This window comes from Corythoichthys intestinalis, chromosome 4, assembly GCF_030265065.1.
Source record: "Corythoichthys intestinalis isolate RoL2023-P3 chromosome 4, ASM3026506v1, whole genome shotgun sequence".
NCBI classification, from domain to species: domain Eukaryota; kingdom Metazoa; phylum Chordata; class Actinopteri; order Syngnathiformes; family Syngnathidae; genus Corythoichthys; species Corythoichthys intestinalis.
This window is the reverse complement of record NC_080398.1, coordinates 29,672,806-29,696,101: the sequence shown is the minus strand read 5'-3', so window position 1 is coordinate 29,696,101 and position 23,296 is coordinate 29,672,806. Positions and strand designations below refer to the sequence as shown.

Genomic DNA, 23,296 nt, shown 5'->3' with positions numbered 1-23,296 from the left:
AAAAAAAATTGTTACAATGTTATTACTATGTCATTACAATGTTATTACAAAGGAATCAAATTCGTTAATACTTTAGATTAAAAATAAATCCATTTCAACTGGGGAGACTGGTATTGAGTGATCATGCGCCACTGCCACTGACAGCAAGAGATGTCCAGTGTGATTATTGTATTATTACAAAGTAATTACTCAGGAAACTCACAGTTTAATACTTGGCGATCAGTCCCAGGCCTCACGGTCAAAATGGATTGGATGTCTATCGCCTTCTATAATAGCAAATGAACACAATAAACCAATGAATATTGCAAGTCTGAGTTTTCTACTGATTGGTTTATTACAAAAGTATGTAAATTTTATTCTGGAATGGTCTGTCTATGATAAAGGTCAGAGGTCAGTTTAGATCAAGTACGAGTGATGAGTGGTCTAGTGGCTAGGATTCGGCGCTCTCACCGCCGCGGCCGGGGTTGGATTCCCGGTCAGGGAATATTAGTATTTCTCTAACACTGAAAATAACTTAAAAATCTTTTTCTGAATTCCATACTGGCTGGAGAGGATCCTGCCAGGGGCGGAGTCAAGACGGTGACTGGGAAGGTCCTGCTGGATCAGCTAGTAGTGGCACCGCTAAATATAAGTCCCTTTTATGTTGCAGAGAAGAGGGAATTTATTTTAGTTTTATTTCATACGGTCTAGTTGTAAATGCCAATCTTTCAGTGCCATTGACCGCGCTAGACGTCCAATCCATTTTGACTGAGAGAGGTGGCTTGATCACTGCCAGTCCCCCAGTCAAATTGGATCGGACGTCCAGCGCCGTCAATGACAGCTATATAATTAACACATTTTTGTAATATTATTACTATGTCATTACAATGTAATTACTTAGGAATTTTGCTAGTTGCTACTTAAAAATAAAAATGCATCCATTTTACTGGGAAGACTGGCCTTGAGTGATCAAGTTTCACTGCCAGATTAGTCAATAGTTGCCTACTGATGGATTCACAGCAACATTTAAATATATCCTGAACAGTTGCGTTGGTGGCAAAGGTCAGAGGTCATGACAGATAGAGGTGGGCACATGTGCGTTCCCTGGTGGTCTAGTGGCTAGGATTCGGCGCTCTCACCTCCGCGGCCCGGGTTCGATTCCCGGTCAGGGAAGATTTTCTTAACTAATATTTAATATTTCTCTAGCACTGACATAAACTTTAATGCAGTGGTCTCCAAACCGGTCCTCGAAGGCCACTGTGGGTCCTGGTTTTTGTTTATACAGATCAAGCACAGACCTTTTAACCAATGTGGTTTGTACTAAAACAAGCAGCACCTGACTACAATCAATTGATTACACTTATAAAACACCAGATTGGTGAAAAGGTGTGGTCTCGTTTTGTTGGAGTGAAATCCTGCACCCACTGCGGCCCCATGTGGAATAGTTTGGAGACCATTAGCGGAAGTAAGGCGGAAATGGAACGTTTTAGACCCACCCTCGCATAGAAACAATGTTATTTCAGTTACTTTCTCCAGTAATCTTTCAAAAACTATCATGCCGATCACACATTGCTGTTTTGGAACTTGTAGGAACGATTCTCGACATTACGACATATGAAGGATGTTTTCTTCATACGTTTCCCGAAACCAAAAACTCGGAGGAAAAAACTTGAAGAATGAATCGACTTGCGCGGACTTTTAACGCCAGCTGGGTGAATCCATTCACATTTCATAGAGGCAGTAAACATTTTGTTGGGTTGGCATGGACTTTCAGAAGACACAGGTAAGCCATTTTGGTCTTTTTAACTTATTTTTTAGCGTGGTGTTGTGCCGTGCTGCTTCTGTCTGACAATGAATGACCTGAAAAGGATTAAATTGGTATCTGATTGCCACTGTTACCTTTTCTGTAAAAAAAAAACTTTAGTAAGGGGGAAGTGTAAATAAATTATACAATTAAGATTTGTTATCAATGAAAAAATTTAGTGTTCGTTGGCTGTCACTGAGTAGCCTTTGTGATCGCTACACAAAACTAAAAATATAAATCACCCACAAAAACGGTCAGAAACGTAGGAAAACCAGAGGATATAATACAGTGGTCTCCAAACAATTCCACATAGGGCCGCAGTGGGTACAGGATTTCACTCCAACAAAACAAGACCACACCTTTTCACCTATCTGGTGTTTTATAAGTGTAATCAGTTGATTGCAGTCAGGTGCTGCTTGTTTTAGTAGAAACCACATTGGTGCTTGATCGGTATGAATAAAAACCAGGACCCACAGCGGCCCTCCAGGACCAGTTTGGAGACCCCTGCATTAAAGTTTTTAACAGTGTTAAAGAAATATTAAATAAGAAAACCTTCCCTGACCGGGAATTGAACCCGGGCCGCGGCGGTGAGAGCGCCGAATCCTAGCCACTAGACCACCAGGGAATGTTTATGCGGCCACCTATATTTGTCATGACCTCTGACCTTTACCAACAACACGACATTTCAGGATATATGTATTTATAATGTTGCAGTGAACCTATTAGTAGACAACTATTGACTAATTTGATGACTGGACATCTGTCGCTGTCAATGGCAGTGAAACTTGATCACTCAAGGGCAGTCTTCACAGTGAAATGGATGTATTTTTATTTTTAAGTAGCAACTAGCAAAATTCCTAAGTAATTACTTTGTAATGACATAGTAATAACATTGCAAAAAATGTGTTAATTACATAGCTGCCGATAATGGCGCTAGACATCCGATCCAATTTGACTGGGGGGCTGGCAGTGATCGAGCCAGCCAGCCCGCTCAGTCAAAAAGGATTGGATGTCTAGCGCAGTCAATGGCACTGAAAGATTAGCATTCACAACTAGACTGATCAAGTAGCTGATCAAGCATCACATTACCGGTCATCGTCTTGAATCCGCCCACTGGTGGCATCCTCTTAAGCCAGTATGTAATTCCGCAAAACACATTTGTCAGTGTTGCAGAAATATTAGTTAAGATAAGCTTCCCTTACCGGGAATCGAACCCGGGCCGCGGCGGTGAGAGCGCCGAATCCTAACCACTAGACCACCAGGGAATGCACAGGTGCCTACCCATAATTGTCATGACCTCTGACCTTTACCACCAACACAACATTTCAGGATATATTTATAATGTTGCAGTGAACCTTTCAGAACAAAACTATACTTTGATATTTGTGATGTTCTTTGGTTTATTGTGTTTTAGTTTCCTTTGTGACAGCAATTGACGGCAATAGACGTCCAACCCATCAGTAGACAACTATTGACTAATCGGTTGACTGGACGTCAATGGCAGTGAAACTTGATCACTCTAGGCCAGTCTTCCCAGTGAAATGGGTGTATTTTAATTTTTAAGAAGCAACAAGCAAAATTCCTAGGTAATTACATTGTAATGACATAGTAATAACATTGCAAAAATGTGTTAATTATATAGCTGCCATTGACGGTGCTAGACGTCCGATCCAATGGCGCACCGCAAGCAACATGTCACTTCCGCTCATTAATATTAATGACGCTAGCTACTGTTGCTAAGGGGGGGACACGCTACCTTTTGTCCCCAATAGGAAATGAATGGAAATCGTGTACGAAGATGTTTTCAGAGCTAAACCTACCAATTCTGTCCAAAAATTATGTCCCTGGTGCCAAATTCACTGGTAAAGATGTGGAAAAACATGTTTAGTTAAAGAGATGGCTTGAGTTTAGCTTTTTTTTTATCGACACCTTTTTCTTACGCGACTGACAATGACATTCTCCTCTTTCAACAAGCTATCCTTTACCACCAGCCCTGTCTTTCTTATATATTATATCAGGGGTCTCTAAACCGGTCCTCGAGGGCCGCTGAGGGTCCTGGTTTATGTTCATACTGATCAAGCACAGACCATTTAACCAATTTGGTCTGTACTAAAACAAGCAGCACCTGACTGCAATCAACTGATTGACACTTATAAAACACCAGATTGGTGAAAAGGTGTAGTCTTGTTTTGTTGGAGTGAAATCCTGCACCCACTGCAGCCCTATGTGGAATAGTTTGGACACCACTGGTTTTACTGAACATTTTTATGTTCTTCCACATCTTTACCAGTGAATTTGGCATCAGGGACATCATTTTCGGACAGAATTGGTAGGTTTAGCTCTGTAAACATCTCCTTCTTACACAATTTGCACGCATGTCCCCCCTTAGCAACAGTAGCTAACGTCATGAATATTAATAAGCGGAAGTGACATGTTGCTTGCGGTACACCATTGGATTGGACGTCTAGCACCGTCAATGGCAGCTATATAATTATTTATATAATTAACACATTTTTGCAATGTTATTACTATGTCATTACAATGTAATTACTTAGCAATTTTGCTAGTTGCTACTTAAAAATTAAAATACATCCATTTCACTGGGAAGACTGGCCTAGAGTGATCAAGTTTCACTGCCATTGACAGCGACAGACGTCCAGTCATCAGATTAGTCAATAGTTGTCTACTGATGGGTTGGACTTCTATTGGCCGTCCACTGCAACATTATAAATATATCCTGAAATGTTGCGTTGGTGTTAAAGGTCGGAGGTCATGAAAGATACAGGTGGGCACACAAGTGTCCCTGGTGGTCTAGTGGCTAGGATTCGGCGCTCTCACCGCCGCGGCCCGGGTTCGATTCCCGGTCAGGGAAGGTTTTCTTAACTAATATTTAATATTTCTGTAACCCTGACAAAAACTTTCATGTGTTTTTTTTTTTAATTACATACTGGCTTGAGAGGATGACACCAGGGGGCGGAGTCATGACGATGACCGGGAAGGTGGTGCTTGATCAGCTACTAGCTGCAAAGCTAACTATCAGTGCCTTTTATGTTGGTGAGAAGAGGGAATTTATTCTAGTTTTATTTCATTCGGTCTAGTTATGAATGCTAATCTCTCAGTGCCATTGACCGCGCTAGACGTCCAATCCATTTTGACTATGAGGGCTTGCTCGATCACTGCCAGCCACCCAGTCAAATTGGATCGGACGTGTAGCGCCGTCAATGGCACCGAGAGATTAGCATTCATAACTAGACCGAATGAAATAAAACTAGAATAAATTCCCTCTTGACCGCGCTAGACGTCCAATCCATTTTGACTATGAGGGCTGGCTCAATCACTGCCAGCCCCCCAGTCAAATTGGATCGGACGTGTAGCGCCGTCAATGACAGCTATATAATTAACACATTTTTGGAATGTTATTACTATGTCATTACAATGTATTTACTTAGGAATTTTGCTAGTTCATTCATTTCACGCGCTACTTAAAAATCAAAATACATCCATTTCACTGGGAAGATTGACCTTGAGTGATCAAGTTTCACTGCCATTGACAGCGACAGATGTCCAGTTATCAAATTAGTCAATAGATGTCTACTAATAGGTTCACTGCAACATTATAAATACATATATCCTGAAATGTCGTGTTGTTGGTAAAGGTCAGAGGTCATGACAAATATAGGTGGGACTCCATTCCCTGGTGGTCTAGTGGCTAGGATTCGGCGCTCTCACCGCCGCGGCCTGGGTTCGATTCCCGGTCAGGGAACATTCTCTTGGTTAATGTTTATTGTTTTACATACTGCCTTGTGAGCAAGTAATAGTCGAGGTTCCTTCTTTGGAATGGCAACCAATGGCGTTCTCTCATATCTTGGCATGGCAGCCAATGGCGTTCTCCCATTTCTTGAAAAGGCAGCCCCAAGTCTATGGAGGTAGATTTGTGTCTTTATTATTCAATCAAAAAAAAAGTTGCTTCGATCAAATAAAAAGTTGCTTCAGTCAAAATATATATTTTCAATCGAAGAAAACGTCACTTCAATAAAAAAAAATGTGTTTGAATGCAAAAATAAATTTGAAACTCAAAAAAATATATTTGAAAACTATTTTTCTTTGATTGAATTTTATTTTTTTGATTAAAGTCAAGTTTTTTTTGATTGAAACACCATTTTTGATTGAAGTCATGTAATTTTGCGTTTGGACCACATTTTGGCTAGGACATTTGTGTCTTTATTATTCAATCAAAAAATAAATTGCTTCAAACAAAAAAATATATATTTTCAAAAGAAAAATCACTTCAATCAAATTTTTTTTTTAAATCAATCATAGAAAAAAAGGTTTGAATGTGAAAAAATATTTGAGACTCAGAAATTCGCATTTGAACACTTTATTTTTCATTCAAACTGTTTTCTTTGATTGAAGCAATCCTTTTTGTGTTTGAGCCATATTAGGGGTAGGACATTTGTGTCAAAATCATTCAGTCGCAATAAAAGTTGCTTTAATCAAAAAACTATTTTTAATCAAAGAAAAAAATCATTAGCAAAAACTTTTTTTTTTAAATATATTTTTTATTTGAAATTTTTTTTTTTTTTTTATTGAAGTGTCACTTTTTTTGAAAAGCAAAAAGTTTTAAACTCTTTTTTTTTTCAAAGTGGAAAAAGTTTTGAACACACTTTTTTTTTTGAAGTGGAAAAAGTTTTGAAGGCACTTTTTTTTGATTGAATCATTTTGACACAAAGATTCTCCTTCAACGCTAGTTCCGGTGTGTTTGATTGGCAGGTAGCTACGCCAATGACATAAAAGTATAAAGCAAGCATAATGGCCACCAGGGCTCCATCCAGCCATCGGAGTCTGTTGGAGTCTAAGCCGAATATAGGGCACCGGTACGGGCGTGTGACATCGGCATTTCACCGGAGTACAGTGCCCTGTTGCTTAATGTGATTTAACACGGCGAACTTCACCCGCTGCCCTGACGTGACGGTTGGCAATTGGTTCCAACCGGAGTGTCCGCGACGCGCCGGTACGGGAGTGGTCGGCGAGTGGCCCGACACTAGCCTGCCCAGTAAGCGAGTGGACTACCGGCGAGTCGCCGGCGTCCACGCCGGCAGCCCCATCGCTTAACAGTTTGAATGAAAAATAAAGTGTTCAAATGCGAATTTCTGAGTCTCAAATATTTTTTCACATTCAAACCTTTTTTTCTACGATTGATTTTTTTTAAAAAATTGATTGAAGTGATTTTTCTTTTGAAAATATATATTTTTTTGTTTGAAGCAATTTATTTTTTGATTGAATAATAAAGACACAAATGTCCTAGCCAAAATGTGGTCCAAACGCAAAATTACATGACTTCAATCAAAAATGGTGTTTCAATCAAAAAAAACTTGACTTTAATCAAAAAAATAAAATTCAATCAAAGAAAAATAGTTTTCAAATATATTTTTTTGAGTTTCAAATTTATTTTTGCATTCAAACACTTTTTTTTGGATTGAAGTGACGTTTTCTTCGATTGAAAATATATATTTTGATTGAAGCAACTTTTTATTTGATCGAAGCAACTTTTTTTTTGATTGAATGATAAAGACACAAATCTACCTCCATACAAGTCTTGGAATGGCAGCCAATAGCGTTCTCCCGTTTCTTTGCCATGGCAGCCAATGGCGTTGTGGGTTACGCCAAGTGGCAGCCAGTGGCAATACGAGTTGCCTCATAAATTCCTCCTACTGCTTTCGGACGGCCTCGGAAGAGAATAAAATTAAGGCTATTACCCTGTTATTAAATAATAATAAAAAACAACGTTTTTGTACGTTTTAAGAAGGTAAATGTAGTAAGATAAACCCAATTTAATGTTTTTGATGTTCCAAAAAGTGAATGTTCTTTACTCGCCTGATTTAGGCTACTAGTCTGTTGTATTAAAAAGTAGTCCGTCTTTTTAGTGTTTTTCTTTTTTTAATGTGTTTTTTAATAATGACAAATAAATAAATTCAAATAGAAAACGTTGTTCTTTTTCTTTAAATAAAAAATTTTTAAAAAAAATAAAAATCAAATGACGATATTTACTGTTTTGAAATAATTTTTAAAATCCACAGGAGAATATTCCATTTTACAGAGCATTTGGTGCTAAAAACAAAATATTATAATTTTTAAGAAAAAATATCTTAAAAGTTAGTTTCCAAAATTCGTGTTTTTTCCCCCTAAATAATCATTTTAACTAAGTGCAATGTCCTGAAAAAGATTAGATATTTCCAAAGACTGAATTTTTCTACTTGTCTGATGTTGTATTAGTGTTGTGGAGCGTAGTTTTTTTTTTTATTATACATTTTTAAGTCCTTAATATTATTGTTATTATATCCAAATAGTCTGTCAAAATTGATCATTTTTAAAAATTATTTCATATCGATATTAATTTCGGTATAAAAAATTGACAAATAAAATAATTATTCACTGTTATTCCTTTTTTAAATGTCTTTTATAGAATCAAGAATTATTTTTATACATTATTTTGTACATATTTATCTATTTTTTTATTTAAAAAGAAAAATGTAACCATTTTTTCCTTTTTTTTTCTTTTGAAAAAATAGCAGTTAAAAACACGTACAAGAAAATTTGAACTGATTTAGATCATGTACTTACAAAAATAGGGTCCACACTAAACCTCTAATTTAACTTGACTTGACTGCTTGGAAGCCTATTTTTAGCCTCAGGCATGAGTTTGAGAGATGTGAGTAGACAGCTACATTTCTGTCTCAGCACTAACACAGTCATGACAACAGTTGTGTTCCCTTTCTGTTCCTCAAAAAACACAAAGAACTCCTTTGCTATCACTGCAAACCTTGCTTTTTTCATTTTACCGTTCAGCTGGCTGATAAAACGCCTTATCAGCAGGCGTCTTTAACAGTATGAGGGTGAACTTTGACTCAGTGAGAAGATTGATTTCAGCTCCTCCTTGTGCTTAGGAGCCAATCGGGGAAGAGAATTGGCGCTTCTCTCCAACTGTGAGTCTCTATCCTTTCTTTCTTTTTAAGATTCCTACCATGAACAGAGCCTGGGTTGCATTCAAGGCCCACCCGTACATAAGCAACGTAGTTGGCTACACAGTACTTTTCGCCTCGGCCGATCTTTTCCAGCAGCGAGTTTTGGGCCGAGGAGATGAGTCGCGGGCCTTGGCGGGCGTCAACTGGTGTCAGACGGCGCGAGTGGCCACCGTGGGCTTCTGTTTCCATGCCAACTTCAACTACCAATGGCTGCGCTGGCTGGAGAGGATGCTGCCAGGAGGCGGAGTCAAGGCGGTGACGGGGAAGGTGGTGCTGGATCAGCTAGTAGCGGCGCCGCTAACTATCAGTGCCTTTTATGTTGGTGAGATGAGGGAATTTTCTTTATTTTAGTTTTATTTCATTCGGTCTGGTTGTGAATGCTAATCTTTCAGTGATATTGACGGTGCTAGATGTCCAATCCTTTGTGACTGGGAGAGTTGGCAGCTATCGTTTGAGCGCTGCCAGCCCCCCAGTCAAATTGGACTTAACATCAATCGCTGTCAATGGCAGCCAGTGAATTAACACGTTTCTTACAATGTTATTACTATGTCATTACAATGTAATTACTAAGGAGTTACTACTTAAAATTTAAAACAAACCCAACTAGGAAGACTGGCCTTGAGAGATCAAATTTCACTGCCATTGACAGCGACAGTCGTCCAGTTTTATTACTATGTCATTACAATGCATTTTTTAGAAACTTTGCTAGTTACCATTTTTTAAATAAAATAATAAATAAATAGCGGTCGATCACTGCCAGCCCCCCAGTCAAATTGGATCGAACATCTATCGCCGTCAATGGCAGCCAATGAATTAACACGTTTTTTTTTTTTTTTTTACGTTTTTACGTTATTGCTGTCATTACAATGTAATTACTAAGGAGTTGTTACTTGAAAATTGAAATATATCAATTTGAACTGTGGAGACTGGCTTTGGGTGATCAGGTTTCACTGCCATTGAAAGCGACATACGTCCAGTTTTAATACTATGTCATTACAATGTAATTATAAAGGAACTTTGCTTGTTAATGTTTGAAGATAAAAAAATAAACTGGTGGATCGCTGCCAGTCCTCCCGGGTCAAAATTTATTTGACATCTTATCGCCGTCAATAGCAGCGATACAATTAACAGTTTTATAATGTTATTACTATGTCATTACAATGTAATTACTAAGTAACTTTGCTAGTTACTACTTAAAAATAAAAGAAAATCCATTTCAACTGGGTAGACTGGCCTAGAATGATCAAGTTTCACTGCCACTGAGAGCGACAGACGTCCAGTTTTAATACTATGTCATTACAATTTAATTATGAAGGAACTTTGCTCATTAATACTTGAAAATCAAATAAATAATCGAATGAATTATAGTAATGAATACTAAATAAATATCGTTTGATCGCTGCCAACTCTCCCGGTCAAAATGGATTGGATGTCTATCGCTGTCAATGGCAGCTAGTGAGTAAAATATATCATAATAAACCAAAGAACATCACAAATGTCAAAGTATAGTGTTCTACTGATGACATCCTAAAATATTGTGTTGGCGGTAAAGGCCAAAGGTCATGAAAAGTATCAGTTGCAAACTCACGAGTCCCGGGTGCTGTCACCGCCGCGGCCCAGGTTCGATTCCCGGTCAGGGAAGATTCCTTTTAGCTAATGTATCATATTTTTCTACCATTTTTTAAATTTACACTTTTATTTTGACAAAGAAAATCCCAATTTTAGTTTTCTTTATTCATTTATTTTAACTAACAATTTACCAACATTGATATTTGAATCTTATCTTTGTCAATCATATGACGATGATTCTTGGATTTGTTTAGTTTTTTTAATTCACAATTTTGGTTTGCGATACAGTATTTTGTTAGTTTATGTGTAATTTATGAAAATTTACTCTCAAAGGCTAAAACAAGGATCGTTTTCACTTCAGTTGTAATTACTTTTTTGAACACAAAATGTCCTTTCAGTCAGTTTTTCAGTGTGCTTTTATTAATTACCAAAATGTGTTTATGATCCCTCAAGGTTTGAGTTTTCTAGAAAACAGAGATGATCCATTTGAAGACTGGAGGGAGAAATTCTGGACATCGTACAAGGTATACACTCAAATGTTTTTTTGATTGTTTACATTGGCTGCCAATGATGGCGATAGACGTTTGAAAAAAATATTAATTGGATGCCTCTCCCCGTCGATGGCACTGAAACATGACATGGTCTCTTCAGACAGGTGTGGTGTTCTGGTCGACAATGCAGGTAAGATCTGATATTGGTTCCTTAATTCTTGTCAAATCAGTCTTTTCCACCATCGTCATTTCAACCCCAGGCGGTGAACTTTTCCTTAATCCCGCCAGTGGCTCGAACCGTGTTCCTCGGAGGTGTTGCTCTCGTCTTCACCATCTTCCTGTGTCACCTTAGACAGCGGAAGGACCATAAACTTGAATAAATTTCAAACCAATTTTGGATTAAATGACCACGTAACACTGTGCTAGGTTGCTATTTTGCTACTGATTTTATCAGCATGTCTTATTCAATTTCATCCCTTTTTTTAAATCAAATAAGCAATACATCTTGTGTGTGTAATATATTGAAGCCTATAAATGTTGCAATATATTTTCTTATGACAAGTAAATGAAATAAACATGGTGAAATCATTGAAAAAAACTGTGTGTGTGTTTTATTGTATCATTATTAGTAGTTCATTATTATACATTATAAAATATTTACAAAGCTTAATATTGTTAAGCTAAATGTTAAGCTAAGTGTATTCATATAGCCCTAAATCACGAAAGGGCAAAGATTCCAAAGGGCATCAACATTTTTAATAAATAACCGTAAATTAGTAAAAATAATAACAATTTTAAACCATTATTATATAATTTTATTCATGGTTTTTTTATATTAATATGTCATTTGATGTAGTGATTTCTCCTGACGCTAGAAACGCTCTTCGGTGTTGCTCAACCGGAAGCTGTTTCCGTCTTAACCAATCAGAGACGCGAGATTTCAGTGCCCTGTTTATCGCGAGACCTCAGCGCTTCCTTTTCCCTTTTTCCATCCGAGTCCAAGATGGTAGGTAGCACAAGTTCAACTTTCACAACACACTAGTAACATTATCCGCAACCATCCTCTAAATTTCCACCGCTTAGTGTCTTTATTATTAAATAAACTCGCTGTGAAAAAGGTTAACTTTGCAACGTGACCGCCATTTCATGATACATGACCCCGCAAACTGATTTAGCTTCATCTCAGTACCGACGGCGAACCAGCATTTAGCCATGACGTTACACTCAAAACACATGTTCAAATGTCTCCGAATTTATCATAATAAATAACCGAGACTTGTAGGAAAATTCGTATGGTTATGTCGTTAGCGAGTATATCTTGTTGAAGAGTTGTTGTTAAACTCGCCATGTTATCGGTGTCTTGCTAATTAGCTGCTAGCATTTTTCGTGTCAACGTGGAAATCATACTTATTTTACAACGGATTGTACTGCATACCATTTTGCTCAGCTACATTTAAAACCTTTGATAACTCAGCAATATTAAGAGTATGATTTTAAGTATTTAATGCACTGCTGTTACAGGCAATGTAATGAATGAATGTTGTGGTAAGCCATGTATGATTTCTGTAATCTGAATAGGGAGTCGACATCAGACACAACAAGGACCGTAAGGTGCACAGGAAAGAGCCCAAAAGCCAGGATATCTACCTGAGGCTCCTGGTTAAGGTAAGGCGTAAATATGAAGACACGTGATCATACTCTTTTGGAGCATTTCCATTCTAAGCTTTATTGTTGTACTTTGTAGCTGTACAGGTTCCTGGCCCGCCGCTCTAATGCATCCTTCAACAAGGTTATCCTGAAGAGGCTCTTCATGAGCAGGAGCAACAGGCCTCCCATCTCCATTTCTCGCTTGGTCAGTCGCACCTCCCTCGCACTCTTTATTATGATATTAAGCGATTTAAACATACAGTATGTATCTTAAAATTTATCTGGTGTCATTGACGGCGCTACACATCCAATCTATTTCTACTGAGAAAGCACCAGCCGCCCAGTCAGACTAGATTGGACGTCTTGACGTCGTCAATGGCACTGAAAGGTAGCGTTTACAGCCAATCCTCCTAGTTTAAATTACTTGAATGTCTACTGTTGTCAATGGCAGGCGATGAGTTAAATGCAATGAACTAAATAAAAAAATTTAAAAATAAAATTTAGTGCTATTGGAGACTTTAATCAGTTAAAGTGTGCTTTGATTTTAACATTTCATTTTATTTTATCGTAAAACAAATATGTTTTTAAATATTAAAATTAGGGTTGTTCTGATCATGTCTTTTTGCTCCCGATCCGATCCCGATGGTTTTAGTTTGAGTATCTGCCGATCCCGATATTTCCCGATCCGATTGCTTTTTTTTTGCTCCCGATGCAATTCCAATCATTCCCGATCATTTTTCCCGATCATATACATTTTGGCAATGCATTAAGAAAAAAACGAATAAAACTTGGACGAATATATATATTCAACATACAGTACATAAGTACTATTTGTTTATTATGACAATAAATCCTCAAGATGGCATTTACATTATTAACATTCTTTCTGTGAGAGGGATCCACGGATAGAAAGATGGATAGAAAGTGGAACCATGACTGTCCGTAGTGCTACCAACTGATATATCTTCTCTGCGTTGGGAAATAACATAAGGCGTTAAAAAAACGATCAATTGCTACCTTGCTTCCCCACATTGCTTCCCATGATATTTCTTATCGCAGGGAGGGCGATTGTAAGGCTTTAGCCAATTAAAAAAAGGCTCCAAAGGCTGTCAAAATTCACTCTACTAATTTTGCGCTGCCTTTTATCTCTCTATATAGGTAAAACGGCGTCATTACAGATTGAGGGCGACATTGCGTGAGTGGGTCGTAAAGCGCATGCATTAATTGTGTTAAATATTGTAATGTGATACATTTTTTAAAAAAATTAATTACCGCCGTTATTGGGATAAATTTGATAACCCTACTTTAAGCCTAAACTAAAGACTCTGGATGAGTGTAACATAATATGTCTGTAACGTTAAATTCAATTAGAAAACGATTTAATTAAAAAATATACAGTACTGTGCAAAAGTTTTAGGCAGGACACCTGCCTAAAACTTTTGGACAGTACTGTATATTTTTATCATATTATGTATATACAGGATATACTGTATGTATATATTTTCCCCAAGTGGAAGCTTCCATGATCCTAATAAATTTAATAATTAAAAAAATATACATACAGTACTGTGCAAAAGTTTTAGGCAGGTGTCCTGCCTAAAACGTTTGCACAGTACTGTATATATATTAAAAAAAGGCATGGCCGATTTTTTTTTTGCCAATTCCGATACTTTGAAAATGACGTGATCGATGCCGATCGATCGGGTCCGATCACGTCATTTTATTTTCCAAGTTGCACTCGTGAACTAGTTAAATGGTGGAAAATCCCGACACAACACGGAGTGTTTACAGACAGAACAAAACGGAGATAGAATAGGGTGCCTTCAGTGTACGACGAGATTAAAAGCTTCGACATAACGTGCAACACATAAAATTAAATTAAGGCTAATATAAAAACATGTTACAGTGTACACAGATTGGGGAATAAAGTGAATATTGTAAGTGACCAGCACCAAGTGGTGAGGTAGTGGTAATATAACGGTGCGTATATGACAATTAATAGCAGATAGTATATCAGCGTAAGTTTTTCCTGGTCAGAATTAATCTGTTTAATAGGCATTTAACTGTTTTTGTGTCATATCGAAAATTGATTGAGTGATACACGAATGTTTTTGTGTATCAGTGCTTAGCATTATGACAGTTTGACATTTAACTGTTTCAGCGACATTGACAATGATAGATGTCCAATCATGGTGCTCTTTTCATCCTTCTGCCATGAATTTTAATGAGTGTATTACTTGTAGACGTTGACAATGATAGACGTCCAATCATGGTGCTCTTTTCACCCTTCTGCTATGAATTTTTTTTTTTTTTTTTTTTTTTTTTTTTTTTTTTTTAAAACCTGTCCTGTTCAGCTGTTTGACACAGAGAATGGAAGTCTAAGTGCCCGGATTCTGAACAGTTTTAATGTTTCACATTGAGAGTCTGACATACTCCCATTGTGATCATTCAAAATACCTTTTTATTATGACAAAGCAGCGAACAGGAAGGGATTATGGGGGGACCGAAGAAAAGAAATACAAGAGAAGAAAGAAAAGAAACACATACACAAACAACAACAAGAAATACATTGAACATCTAAACTAGTTACTAATATGCTGGTGCTATCGTCAGCGAGATGTATTTCCGGTTTACACCATGTGGGGGCCTATTGGCCAGTGAAAGAGGAGAATGGGGGTGGGGGTGTCTATAAGACTATAAACTAAGTGATTGAAAGGGGTAGAGTGTACACAAATCAGTTCTGTGATCTAGAACCCAGTAATCGTGTGAATCTCTTATGAGTGAAAGCCCGTTGGCGACCAACCCTCCGCCGCCGCATCGCCAATCCCGGCACCGGAACCCCCAACCCGAGCATGCCCTACCACATCCAGCAGCACGCAAGCCCCACCGGGCGCGCGACAGCCACGCAGACGGGCGGAGGGACCGCGCGGGCACCAACCCAGGGCCACGGCCCACACCCAGCCAGCCCGGGGAGGGAGGGCGGGCGGGGGGGCGGGGGGATCCATGCGCAGCCCATCCCTCCTCCAACCGCCCAGCAAAGGAGCCACCGTCACCCCCCCCCGGGACCCAGGGTGGTCCCCCGGGCCACCCGCGCGCCCATCAACCGGCCTTCAGGGATGGCAGGAGGGGACGCATCACCAACCCCACGCCTACACCCACCCCCGCCCGCCCACCCGGACCACGAGCCACAGCCCCCCAACCGGCACGGCACGCCACGGGACCCCCAGCGGCCCACCAAGCCCCAGGCAAGGCAGGGCCCCCCGCCGGTGCAGGCGACACCCCGCTGATACACCGGCGCCCAGCCAGCGACCCGCGACGGAGCGCAGGGCGGACGCCCAGCCAGAGAAGAGAGGGGAAGGCGGAGGCAGGAGAACGCCCAGGGACTGCCATGGGGCGACGCAAGATCGGAGACCCGACCCCCCAACCCACTCCCGCGGCCGGCAGCCGAGGCAGAGGGGAGGCCACACCCCGGGAGCCACGCCATATAGAAAAAGTGTGGGACCCACCTACCACCCTATTACTGTGGCTGCCAGGTTCCCGACTGGCAGCCATCACCCAGCACCGTGATGGGGGTGTGAGGGGTGCTATGAATTTTAATGAGTGTATTACTTGTAGACGTCCAGTCCGTTTGAACAGAGAGGGTTGGCAGGGATTGAATGTTCATTCGCTGCCAGCCCTCCCAGTTCAAATGGATTGGATATCTGTTTCTGTCAATGGCGGTCAATGAGTTGAATAGCTGTCATTTTAACGGTGTTGTTAAAGAATTATTATTGGGTTTAGTTGGGGAAAGAAAAAACTTGAAAATTTATGTTGAAGATGGTGTTAAAGATGGCGTCTCATTCCAGATCCGCAAGATGAAACTGCCCGGCCGCGACAACAAAATCGCCGTCGTCGTGGGGACAATCACCGACGATGTCAGGATCCAGAATATTCCCAAGCTCAAGGTCGGCATTTCTCATCACTCAGGAAGTCAATAGTGATTCTGACTGTGATGTCACTCTCTCCAGGTGTGCGCTCTGAGGGTGACCGACGGCGCTCGTCGCAGGATCCTGAAAGCCGGAGGCCAGGTGATGACTTTTGACCAGTTGGCTATGACTGCACCTAAAGGACAAGGCACAGTGCTTCTGTCTGGTAAGGACAATGCAGCATGTTATGTAGAAAGTGTGTGCTCGTGCTCTTTTTGTTGGTCGTACGTGAGCCTCGCTGCTCTTGTTCCACATCTAGATATGGATGTTCTTTTCCAGTGGGTGACTCATGAAACATTAACCATGAAACAGTTGGAGCCGTTATTTTTTCATTGTTGGAACTGGGCCAGTACTGAAGGAGAAAAAGTGCTGCTTCTTGCTTGAATGGATTTGGCACTTTTTGCACGACAATTTTACTTAAAATTCTCGAAGGGCTTCATTGTAAGTTCACTTGAATTGTTAGAAAACTTGTTTTTTTTTTCCCTAATCAGGTCCTCGCAAGGGCAGAGAGGTCTACAGGCACTTTGGAAAAGCTCCTGGAACTCCTCACAGCCACACCAAGTATGTACCGTCAAGATTAATCGACCAATCAACAACTGTTTTAATTTTCGAGCAATCATTTAGGGACCGTGCTCAGCTAAGAATGGCCAAAATCGTGGTTATATTTATGCAGGTTCTTTATAGTAAATAATCCCACTTTTATTTGTTTTATGGTTAGTAAGGGTGTAACGGTACATGTATTTGTATTGAACCGTTCCGGTACGGGGTGCTCGGTTCAGAACGGAAGCGTACCGAATGAGTTTCTGACGTAATGTAACCCTTTTCGAGGCCGTGAGTCGATCGGGTTACGGTTTCTTTGTGTAGATTATATTTACTCCGTCTTCTACCTACTATAATGAGGACCAACACAGTAGGACTGTGGACAGTATAAACCAGAAACGTCAACGGCGCGACAGCGTGGCCGCCGCGAGAACACAGTGAAACGCAGGCGTTAAAGTCAATCAGCCAATGCACACCAGTTGCAGTGCGGCTGCGTGTTGCGCGTCCCAGAACCGGCTCAACGCGACGCACGCGAAGAGAACGGCAGAAATTATTATTTGACGCAAGACGCGGCCCTCCTGCGTCAATACTACTAGCTAGAATCCGGCGAACCGGAAGTCACTCTTGTACAAATACGGCGGATCCGGTTGATTTTCAAACTAATATGCAATCGTAACCCACTTTTTGAGTCCATCAGATCTCTTGAGTTGTAGATTGGGGCACAGTTGACTTGTCTTTGTTGATTTGCTGCTGTCTTCTCTGCTATAATAATAACCAACACGGCCCCGTGTTCAATACAAAACCCTCCTACCACAACAAAACAAGTAGGAACTAATATTCACATAGGAACTAAAGTTATACAACATAAAATATACAATATAAAGGAATGCTACATCACATTTGTAAAATCTAATCACATAATAAGCCCATTTAGATAAAACAAATTGAAATGAGTTAAAACACCTGTAATTAAATGATAAGAATAATACACAGATCCTGCTTACACAATTAAATTTATTAATTTCTGTGTGGCGCTTTAACTTTAGAAAATCCACCAATAAAACTTTTTAAACCGTTCATAAGAGGGAAAAAAATGATTCATTGAGGCATTTCATTTGTAAAATATATGTTAAAATCTTTGTCATTGGGATCGCTTTTCTCTTTAGCACAGGACTTTTTTCTTCTTTCTTTCAGAAAGAAAGCTGACCAATATGCGGGGTCTGAAAGGCAAATTGTTGTTGGATTATCTTTAAATACCCGCTACTTTCTGAGCAGAATTCTAGCTTTGCATAGGCTACTGTTCCTATTGTTGAAAGCACAAAAGTGTGTAACAAACAACTAGCACATTTATATTTTGCATTTTGTTTTCTTACTGTACCGAAAATGAACCGAACTGTGACCTCAAATCCGAGGTACGTTCCGAACCGAAATTTTTGTGTACCATTACACCCCTAAAGATTTGGAAATGTTTTAAAACAAAAAGGAGTAAAACTATTTCTTTTTTTAAACAAAATCACGTTTTATGTATTTAAAATGTGTTTTAAATGATAAAAAGCACAAAAAAGGAGTAGTTTCTGTATCTGTGCAATTTCTCCATCTGAGAGTCAGACAAAACCTGCTTTAGTTCCTCGGTCCATTAAAGCATGTATTGACTAGGTGCACGAATATGGCGGCTGCTGACTATTGTAATCTCACCTCTTGGTCTAAAACGCCGGTAATTTAACAGCGCGATAAAATTTTGAAGAATTAGCCTTTTAAACGTTAATTGCATAATTATTCATCACTGTGTAATTTCGTCACATTACAGCAAAGAAGTGTTTCCATGCTTTCCCTGTCGATGCTGCAGTGCAACCCGTCTAGATTTTAATGTCACGTTAAATACATTAAAGTCCTACGGATCTACTGTTATGTCAGTTACGCTTCAGGTACAACACCGCAGAGTGTCAGGCAAGGGCGTAGGTTTAGTCTCAATATTGGTAGGGACAATATAACAGCATAACCTACATGTAAAGTTTTTGCTGTGTACAGGACATTAATAAGACCAAACAGATTGGGTGAACGTTGGTCAAGGCTACATTTCTCACCAATAAGAACCTAATTAATTGACAGGCTAAATGAATAATGCAAAATAAATCTGTATTATTTATGCTATTACTACTTAACTTTCACACTGCAAATTTACAGTATAACATCTTAATCCGATCATTTTTCTTGAATCTAGTCGAATAATTTCCTTCTTGTTTTGAGTGTTAAAGGCTAGATAACAGATTAATGTGTTTTGGTAAATATTGGTTCTCATTAAGCCCATACATCTGAAAGTCGGTCATTTTTCACCTAAATAAAAAAAATGCTCTCAAATAATGTTTTGAACAATATCTATTCTTGTATTAAGAACAACTCTGACAAGTTTTTTTTAGATTAAATATACAAAAATTTTTCTTAAAATTAGGGCTGTCAAAATTATCGCGTTAACGGGCGGTAATTAATTTTTTTAATTAATCACGTTAAAATATTTGACGCAATTAACGCACATGCCCTGCTCAGATTAAAATGACAGTGTAATTTCCATTTGTTACTTGTGTTTTTTTGTGTTTTGTCGCCCTCTGCTGGCGCTTGGGTGCGACTGATTTTGTGGATTTCAGCACCATCCATGAGCATTGTGTAATTATTGACATCAACAATGGCGAGCTACTAGTTTATTTTTTGTTTGAAAATTTTACAAATTTTGTTAGATGAAAACATTAATAGGGGTTTTAATATAAAATTTCTATAACTTGTACTAACATTTATCTTTTAAGAACTACAAGTCTATCTATCCATGGATCGCTTTAACAGAATGTTAGTAATGTTAATGCCAGCTTGTTGATTTATTATAATAAACAAATACAGTACTTATGTACAGTATGTTGAATGTATATATCCGTCTTGTGTCTTATCTTTCCATTCCAACAATAATTTACAGAAAAATATGGCATATTTTCTAGATGGTTTGAATTGCGATTAATTACAATTAATTTTTAAGCTGCGATTAACTCGATTAAAAATTTTAATCGTTTGACAGCCCTACTTAAAATACATCTGTTAAACTTATTTTCAGCTAGCTATTTTTCTTATTTCAAGAAATCTGAGTACTGGCAGATAATTTCACTAATTTCTAGTAGATTTACACTGAAAACAAGGGAATTTAAGTTTTTTTTCTCTCAGTTTTCAGGAGGTGGATTTTTGTAGAGCATATGTATTGGTTCAGGTGATACACCGTTCGATTCAAACCATTGTTTTCAAAAACTGGATTCTATAGGCAAATTTAAATTGCATTTTTTAACACAAATTATGTTAACATACACAAGAAATACAAACTTGTTAATCATCTCTTAAATATCCCGGAATGCAAAAATACATTTGTCTAACTCTGATGCAGGTCGGGCATTCAGTAGCAAAATTGGTAGTGTGTTACCCACCTACACAACATTTACGTTTTTACATACAGTGGCTGCTGCTGGCAGTAAAAAAAACTCATCCCTCGTCTTTGAAGGGGGCGGAGAAGGCGGCATTTTGTATTTCTGTCGGGGGGGGGGTGAAAGCGTGGGGGGCGGGGTCAAGTCATCAGCCAATCAAACGTGCGTTTGAGGGGGGAAAATGGACTGGCACATTCAACAAGTGAAAAGGTGTCATTGTAAGTATGAACATAATTAAAGTACTCTCATTCACTTAATGATGGTAGGGTCAATTCTATCCGTACGACATATGGGAAGACAATCTAAATGACCTATATAACTAAAGTCATTATATAGTGCAAATAAGGTTTCTTAAAAGTTAGTGGGGACAATTTGAGCATCCTGAAATGTTGGTAGTGTTATGTCCCTACTGTCCCTATTCAAACCTACGCCCTTGGTATCAGGCAGCTCGCAAACGTATTCACATGAATTTCCTCACATCTCCTTACATCGCACAAACTACGGTATCAGCAATAGGGTTTTTCGTGAACCCAATTTGTTCATTAAGCGTAACAGATACAACAGTAATACACAATAAAATGTGACATTAAAATACGCTCTTAAAAAGAGTTTTACTGCAGCGTTGACAAGCAAAGCATTGAAACTCTTAGTAGTTGTGTTGAGTTAATTTTGCCTACACTTATAGATTAGTCGAACTTTTGTCTTCGGCAAAGTGTTCGCCGAAACATGTCAGGTAATTAAACCACCTACTATTGTCTGGGATAAAAGAAAAATTCAACTAAACATTGAAACTCTTGCTTGTGGTAACACGACGAAAACATCACACAGCAACATATAATGATGTCCTCGTGACCTGAAAGAAATTCTCTTTTTAATGCTTACAAGTCTCATTCCTTAAAATTTTGTCGCAGTGAAATTACTGGCATTTTAGAATGGAAGGTGAGCTTACACTAGTCAGCGGTTGCCATATTTGTGCACGTAGTCAATAGGTCATAGATGGAGCACAGCACAGTGGGTAGCCAATGCGTGACGATTAGGCGGGACAATCTGAGATACTGGCATTCAACTCCCGGCCTGCCATTGACAATAATAAACATCCAATTACCGTATTGGCCCGAATTTAAGACTGTGTTTTTTGCACTAAAATAAGACTGAAAAAGAGGTGGTCGTCTTTTATTCGCGGTCTAGACATTATACCCATTCACGACGCTAGATGGCGGCAGATATCATTGAAGCGATCTGTCATGACTAGAGGCGTACGAAATTTCCGATTCTTAGATTATTCGCGATTCGGCCGTGGAAGATTCGAGAACGATTCACAAACATCCAAATTCCGATTATTGAATTATACCAGGTAAAGCGGAAATAAAACGCAGTCAGCGCGGTCTTCAGGATGCAATGAGGAACGGACCGAGAGTAAATATCATGTTCAACTCATGCCTCTAGATAAAAAAACAAAAAACAATAATACCTGTCTGCGGCCGTCAGCCGCTACAAACAGCGCCCAGTTGCTAGTTGCTGCAAACATACGGCTATGGTAGATATCACATATATGTAGAACTAGATGTGAATTGACAGACGACGGCCGTGTTAGATCATATACCAACAACTAGATGCGAAATGACACTTTCCCGCGCTAGTAAACAGACCCCATCTTAAGGCAGTAGACTTCTCTAGAAGGCTCTGTTGTAGCCAACCTAATTACTTTTTATCTAAAAAAAAAAAAAATCAGCAAAATCTTGACGTGAAAGTTTGAAAACTTTCACGTCGAAAGTAGACAGAAGGGAAATTATGGAATAACGGGAGCAATTTTAACAACTTTAACGGTTGATACACAACATTAAATTAATTGAATGTAGTTTAAAGCTGCCAATACAGAATGGGGACTTGAGTATTTTATTTACTGTTTTTAACTGTTAACTTGATACTCAGTAGTTTGTTTAGCCTGAGAGGATTTTTGAACAATTTTCGAACTAGTGTACAAAAAATTAAAAGCGGTGCGGGAGGGTGCATCAATAATCGATTTATAATCGAATCGTTAGGTGCCCAAAGATTCCCACCTCTAGTCATGACAGATCTCGGCTACTCTCAAGTTTAACCAGTTTGCATAATTTTATTGCAATGTTTTTCCTTATTCAGATTTGTTTCAAGACTACAGTTAGTTCGACTTCACTTTGATGGTTAATGCAGTTATTGCAATTTTGTTGTTTTATCACAATAGATTGTTTTATTTACATTTCAAAAACCAGAAGCCATTAATTTACGAATGTGATTGCACTTTAGTTTACATATTTAAATGTTCAATTACTAAGATTTGAATGAGGCACAATAAAATGCTTTTTCTCTTATATATATTATGATCATTTGTTTTGGATGTACTGAAATTATTTTCTGTATGAAAATAATTTGGTGTTCAAAAAGTCATTTTTTTTCAAACTTGAGTCTTGAAAAAGAGGGTGTCATCTTATAATCAGGGCCGTCTTATATTTGGGCCAATACCGTAATTAAAACTTGCTGTGAATTATCATCTTTCAGTTTCGCGGTTGTAACTTACTAACCAACGTGTCTTTTCCAGGCCCTACGTGCGTTCCAAGGGCAGGAAATTCGAGAGAGCCCGTGGTCGCCGAGCCAGTCGCGGCTACAAGAACTAAAATCTCTTTGTTTACCATGCAAGCTGATGCAAATAAAAGTCTGGCTGTACAAAACGTCACATCCTGTTTTGTGTCTTATTCCCTTACCAAATACGGTGTCGCACACTTAGGTGACTTAATGGAAATTAACCTTGAAGTGTAATAATACATTCCTAGGAGTTGCTTTACCATGA

At 38.9% G+C, this 23,296-nt stretch overlaps 2 protein-coding genes and 5 non-coding genes across 9 annotated transcripts; 5 read left to right on the top strand and 2 right to left on the bottom strand.

Moving 5' to 3' along the window:
* Nucleotides 1–1,080: 1,080 nt before the first annotated feature.
* Nucleotides 1,081–1,152, top strand: trnae-cuc (transfer RNA glutamic acid (anticodon CUC)). The gene has a single exon. It is a non-coding gene; the product is annotated as a tRNA-Glu (tRNA).
* A 506-nt stretch (nucleotides 1,153–1,658) lies between these two features.
* si:ch211-120k19.1 (uncharacterized protein LOC563199 homolog) lies at nucleotides 1,659–11,352 on the top strand. 3 transcript variants are annotated; one of them, XM_057835135.1, is made up of 6 exons: nucleotides 1,676–1,762; nucleotides 8,728–8,766; nucleotides 8,902–9,127; nucleotides 10,828–10,898; nucleotides 11,026–11,055; nucleotides 11,126–11,352. In XM_057835135.1, the coding sequence occupies exons 1-6, from the start codon at nucleotides 1,742–1,744 to the stop codon at nucleotides 11,243–11,245; spliced, it is 507 nt and encodes a 168-aa protein (XP_057691118.1). In that variant the 5' UTR covers nucleotides 1,676–1,741; the 3' UTR covers nucleotides 11,246–11,352. The 3 variants fall into 3 exon arrangements, with proteins under 3 accessions (XP_057691116.1, XP_057691118.1, XP_057691117.1); XM_057835134.1 differs by having other exon boundaries at nucleotides 1,690–1,762; nucleotides 8,899–9,127; XM_057835133.1 differs by lacking the exon at nucleotides 8,728–8,766 and having other exon boundaries at nucleotides 1,659–1,762; nucleotides 8,797–9,127.
* Nucleotides 2,337–2,408, bottom strand: trnae-cuc (transfer RNA glutamic acid (anticodon CUC)). The gene has a single exon. It is a non-coding gene; the product is annotated as a tRNA-Glu (tRNA).
* Nucleotides 2,977–3,048, bottom strand: trnae-cuc (transfer RNA glutamic acid (anticodon CUC)). The gene has a single exon. It is a non-coding gene; the product is annotated as a tRNA-Glu (tRNA).
* Nucleotides 4,584–4,655, top strand: trnae-cuc (transfer RNA glutamic acid (anticodon CUC)). Its single transcript has one exon. It is a non-coding gene; the product is annotated as a tRNA-Glu (tRNA).
* On the top strand, nucleotides 5,475–5,546 carry trnae-cuc (transfer RNA glutamic acid (anticodon CUC)). Its single transcript has one exon. It is a non-coding gene; the product is annotated as a tRNA-Glu (tRNA).
* A 452-nt stretch (nucleotides 11,353–11,804) lies between the features above and the next one.
* On the top strand, nucleotides 11,805–23,182 carry rpl18 (ribosomal protein L18). The gene is made up of 7 exons (XM_057834037.1): nucleotides 11,805–11,871; nucleotides 12,444–12,530; nucleotides 12,610–12,717; nucleotides 16,358–16,456; nucleotides 16,520–16,643; nucleotides 16,969–17,038; nucleotides 23,048–23,182. The coding sequence occupies exons 1-7, from the start codon at nucleotides 11,869–11,871 to the stop codon at nucleotides 23,121–23,123; spliced, it is 567 nt and encodes a 188-aa protein (XP_057690020.1). The 5' UTR covers nucleotides 11,805–11,868; the 3' UTR covers nucleotides 23,124–23,182.
* Nucleotides 23,183–23,296: the final 114 nt, after the last annotated feature.

Coding starts and splice junctions, on each gene's coding strand:
- si:ch211-120k19.1 (XM_057835133.1), top strand. CDS start 1,742: ATGGACTTTCAGAAGACACAG. Junction 1,763..8,796: donor TGGACTTTCAGAAGACACAG/GTAAGCCATTTT, acceptor TTTCTTTTTAAG/ATTCCTACCATGAACAGAGC. Junction 10,899..11,025: donor AATTCTGGACATCGTACAAG/GTATACACTCAA, acceptor TGGTCTCTTCAG/ACAGGTGTGGTGTTCTGGTC.
- rpl18 (XM_057834037.1), top strand. Junction 12,531..12,609: donor ACCTGAGGCTCCTGGTTAAG/GTAAGGCGTAAA, acceptor TGTACTTTGTAG/CTGTACAGGTTCCTGGCCCG. Junction 17,039..23,047: donor ACTCCTCACAGCCACACCAA/GTATGTACCGTC, acceptor TGTCTTTTCCAG/GCCCTACGTGCGTTCCAAGG.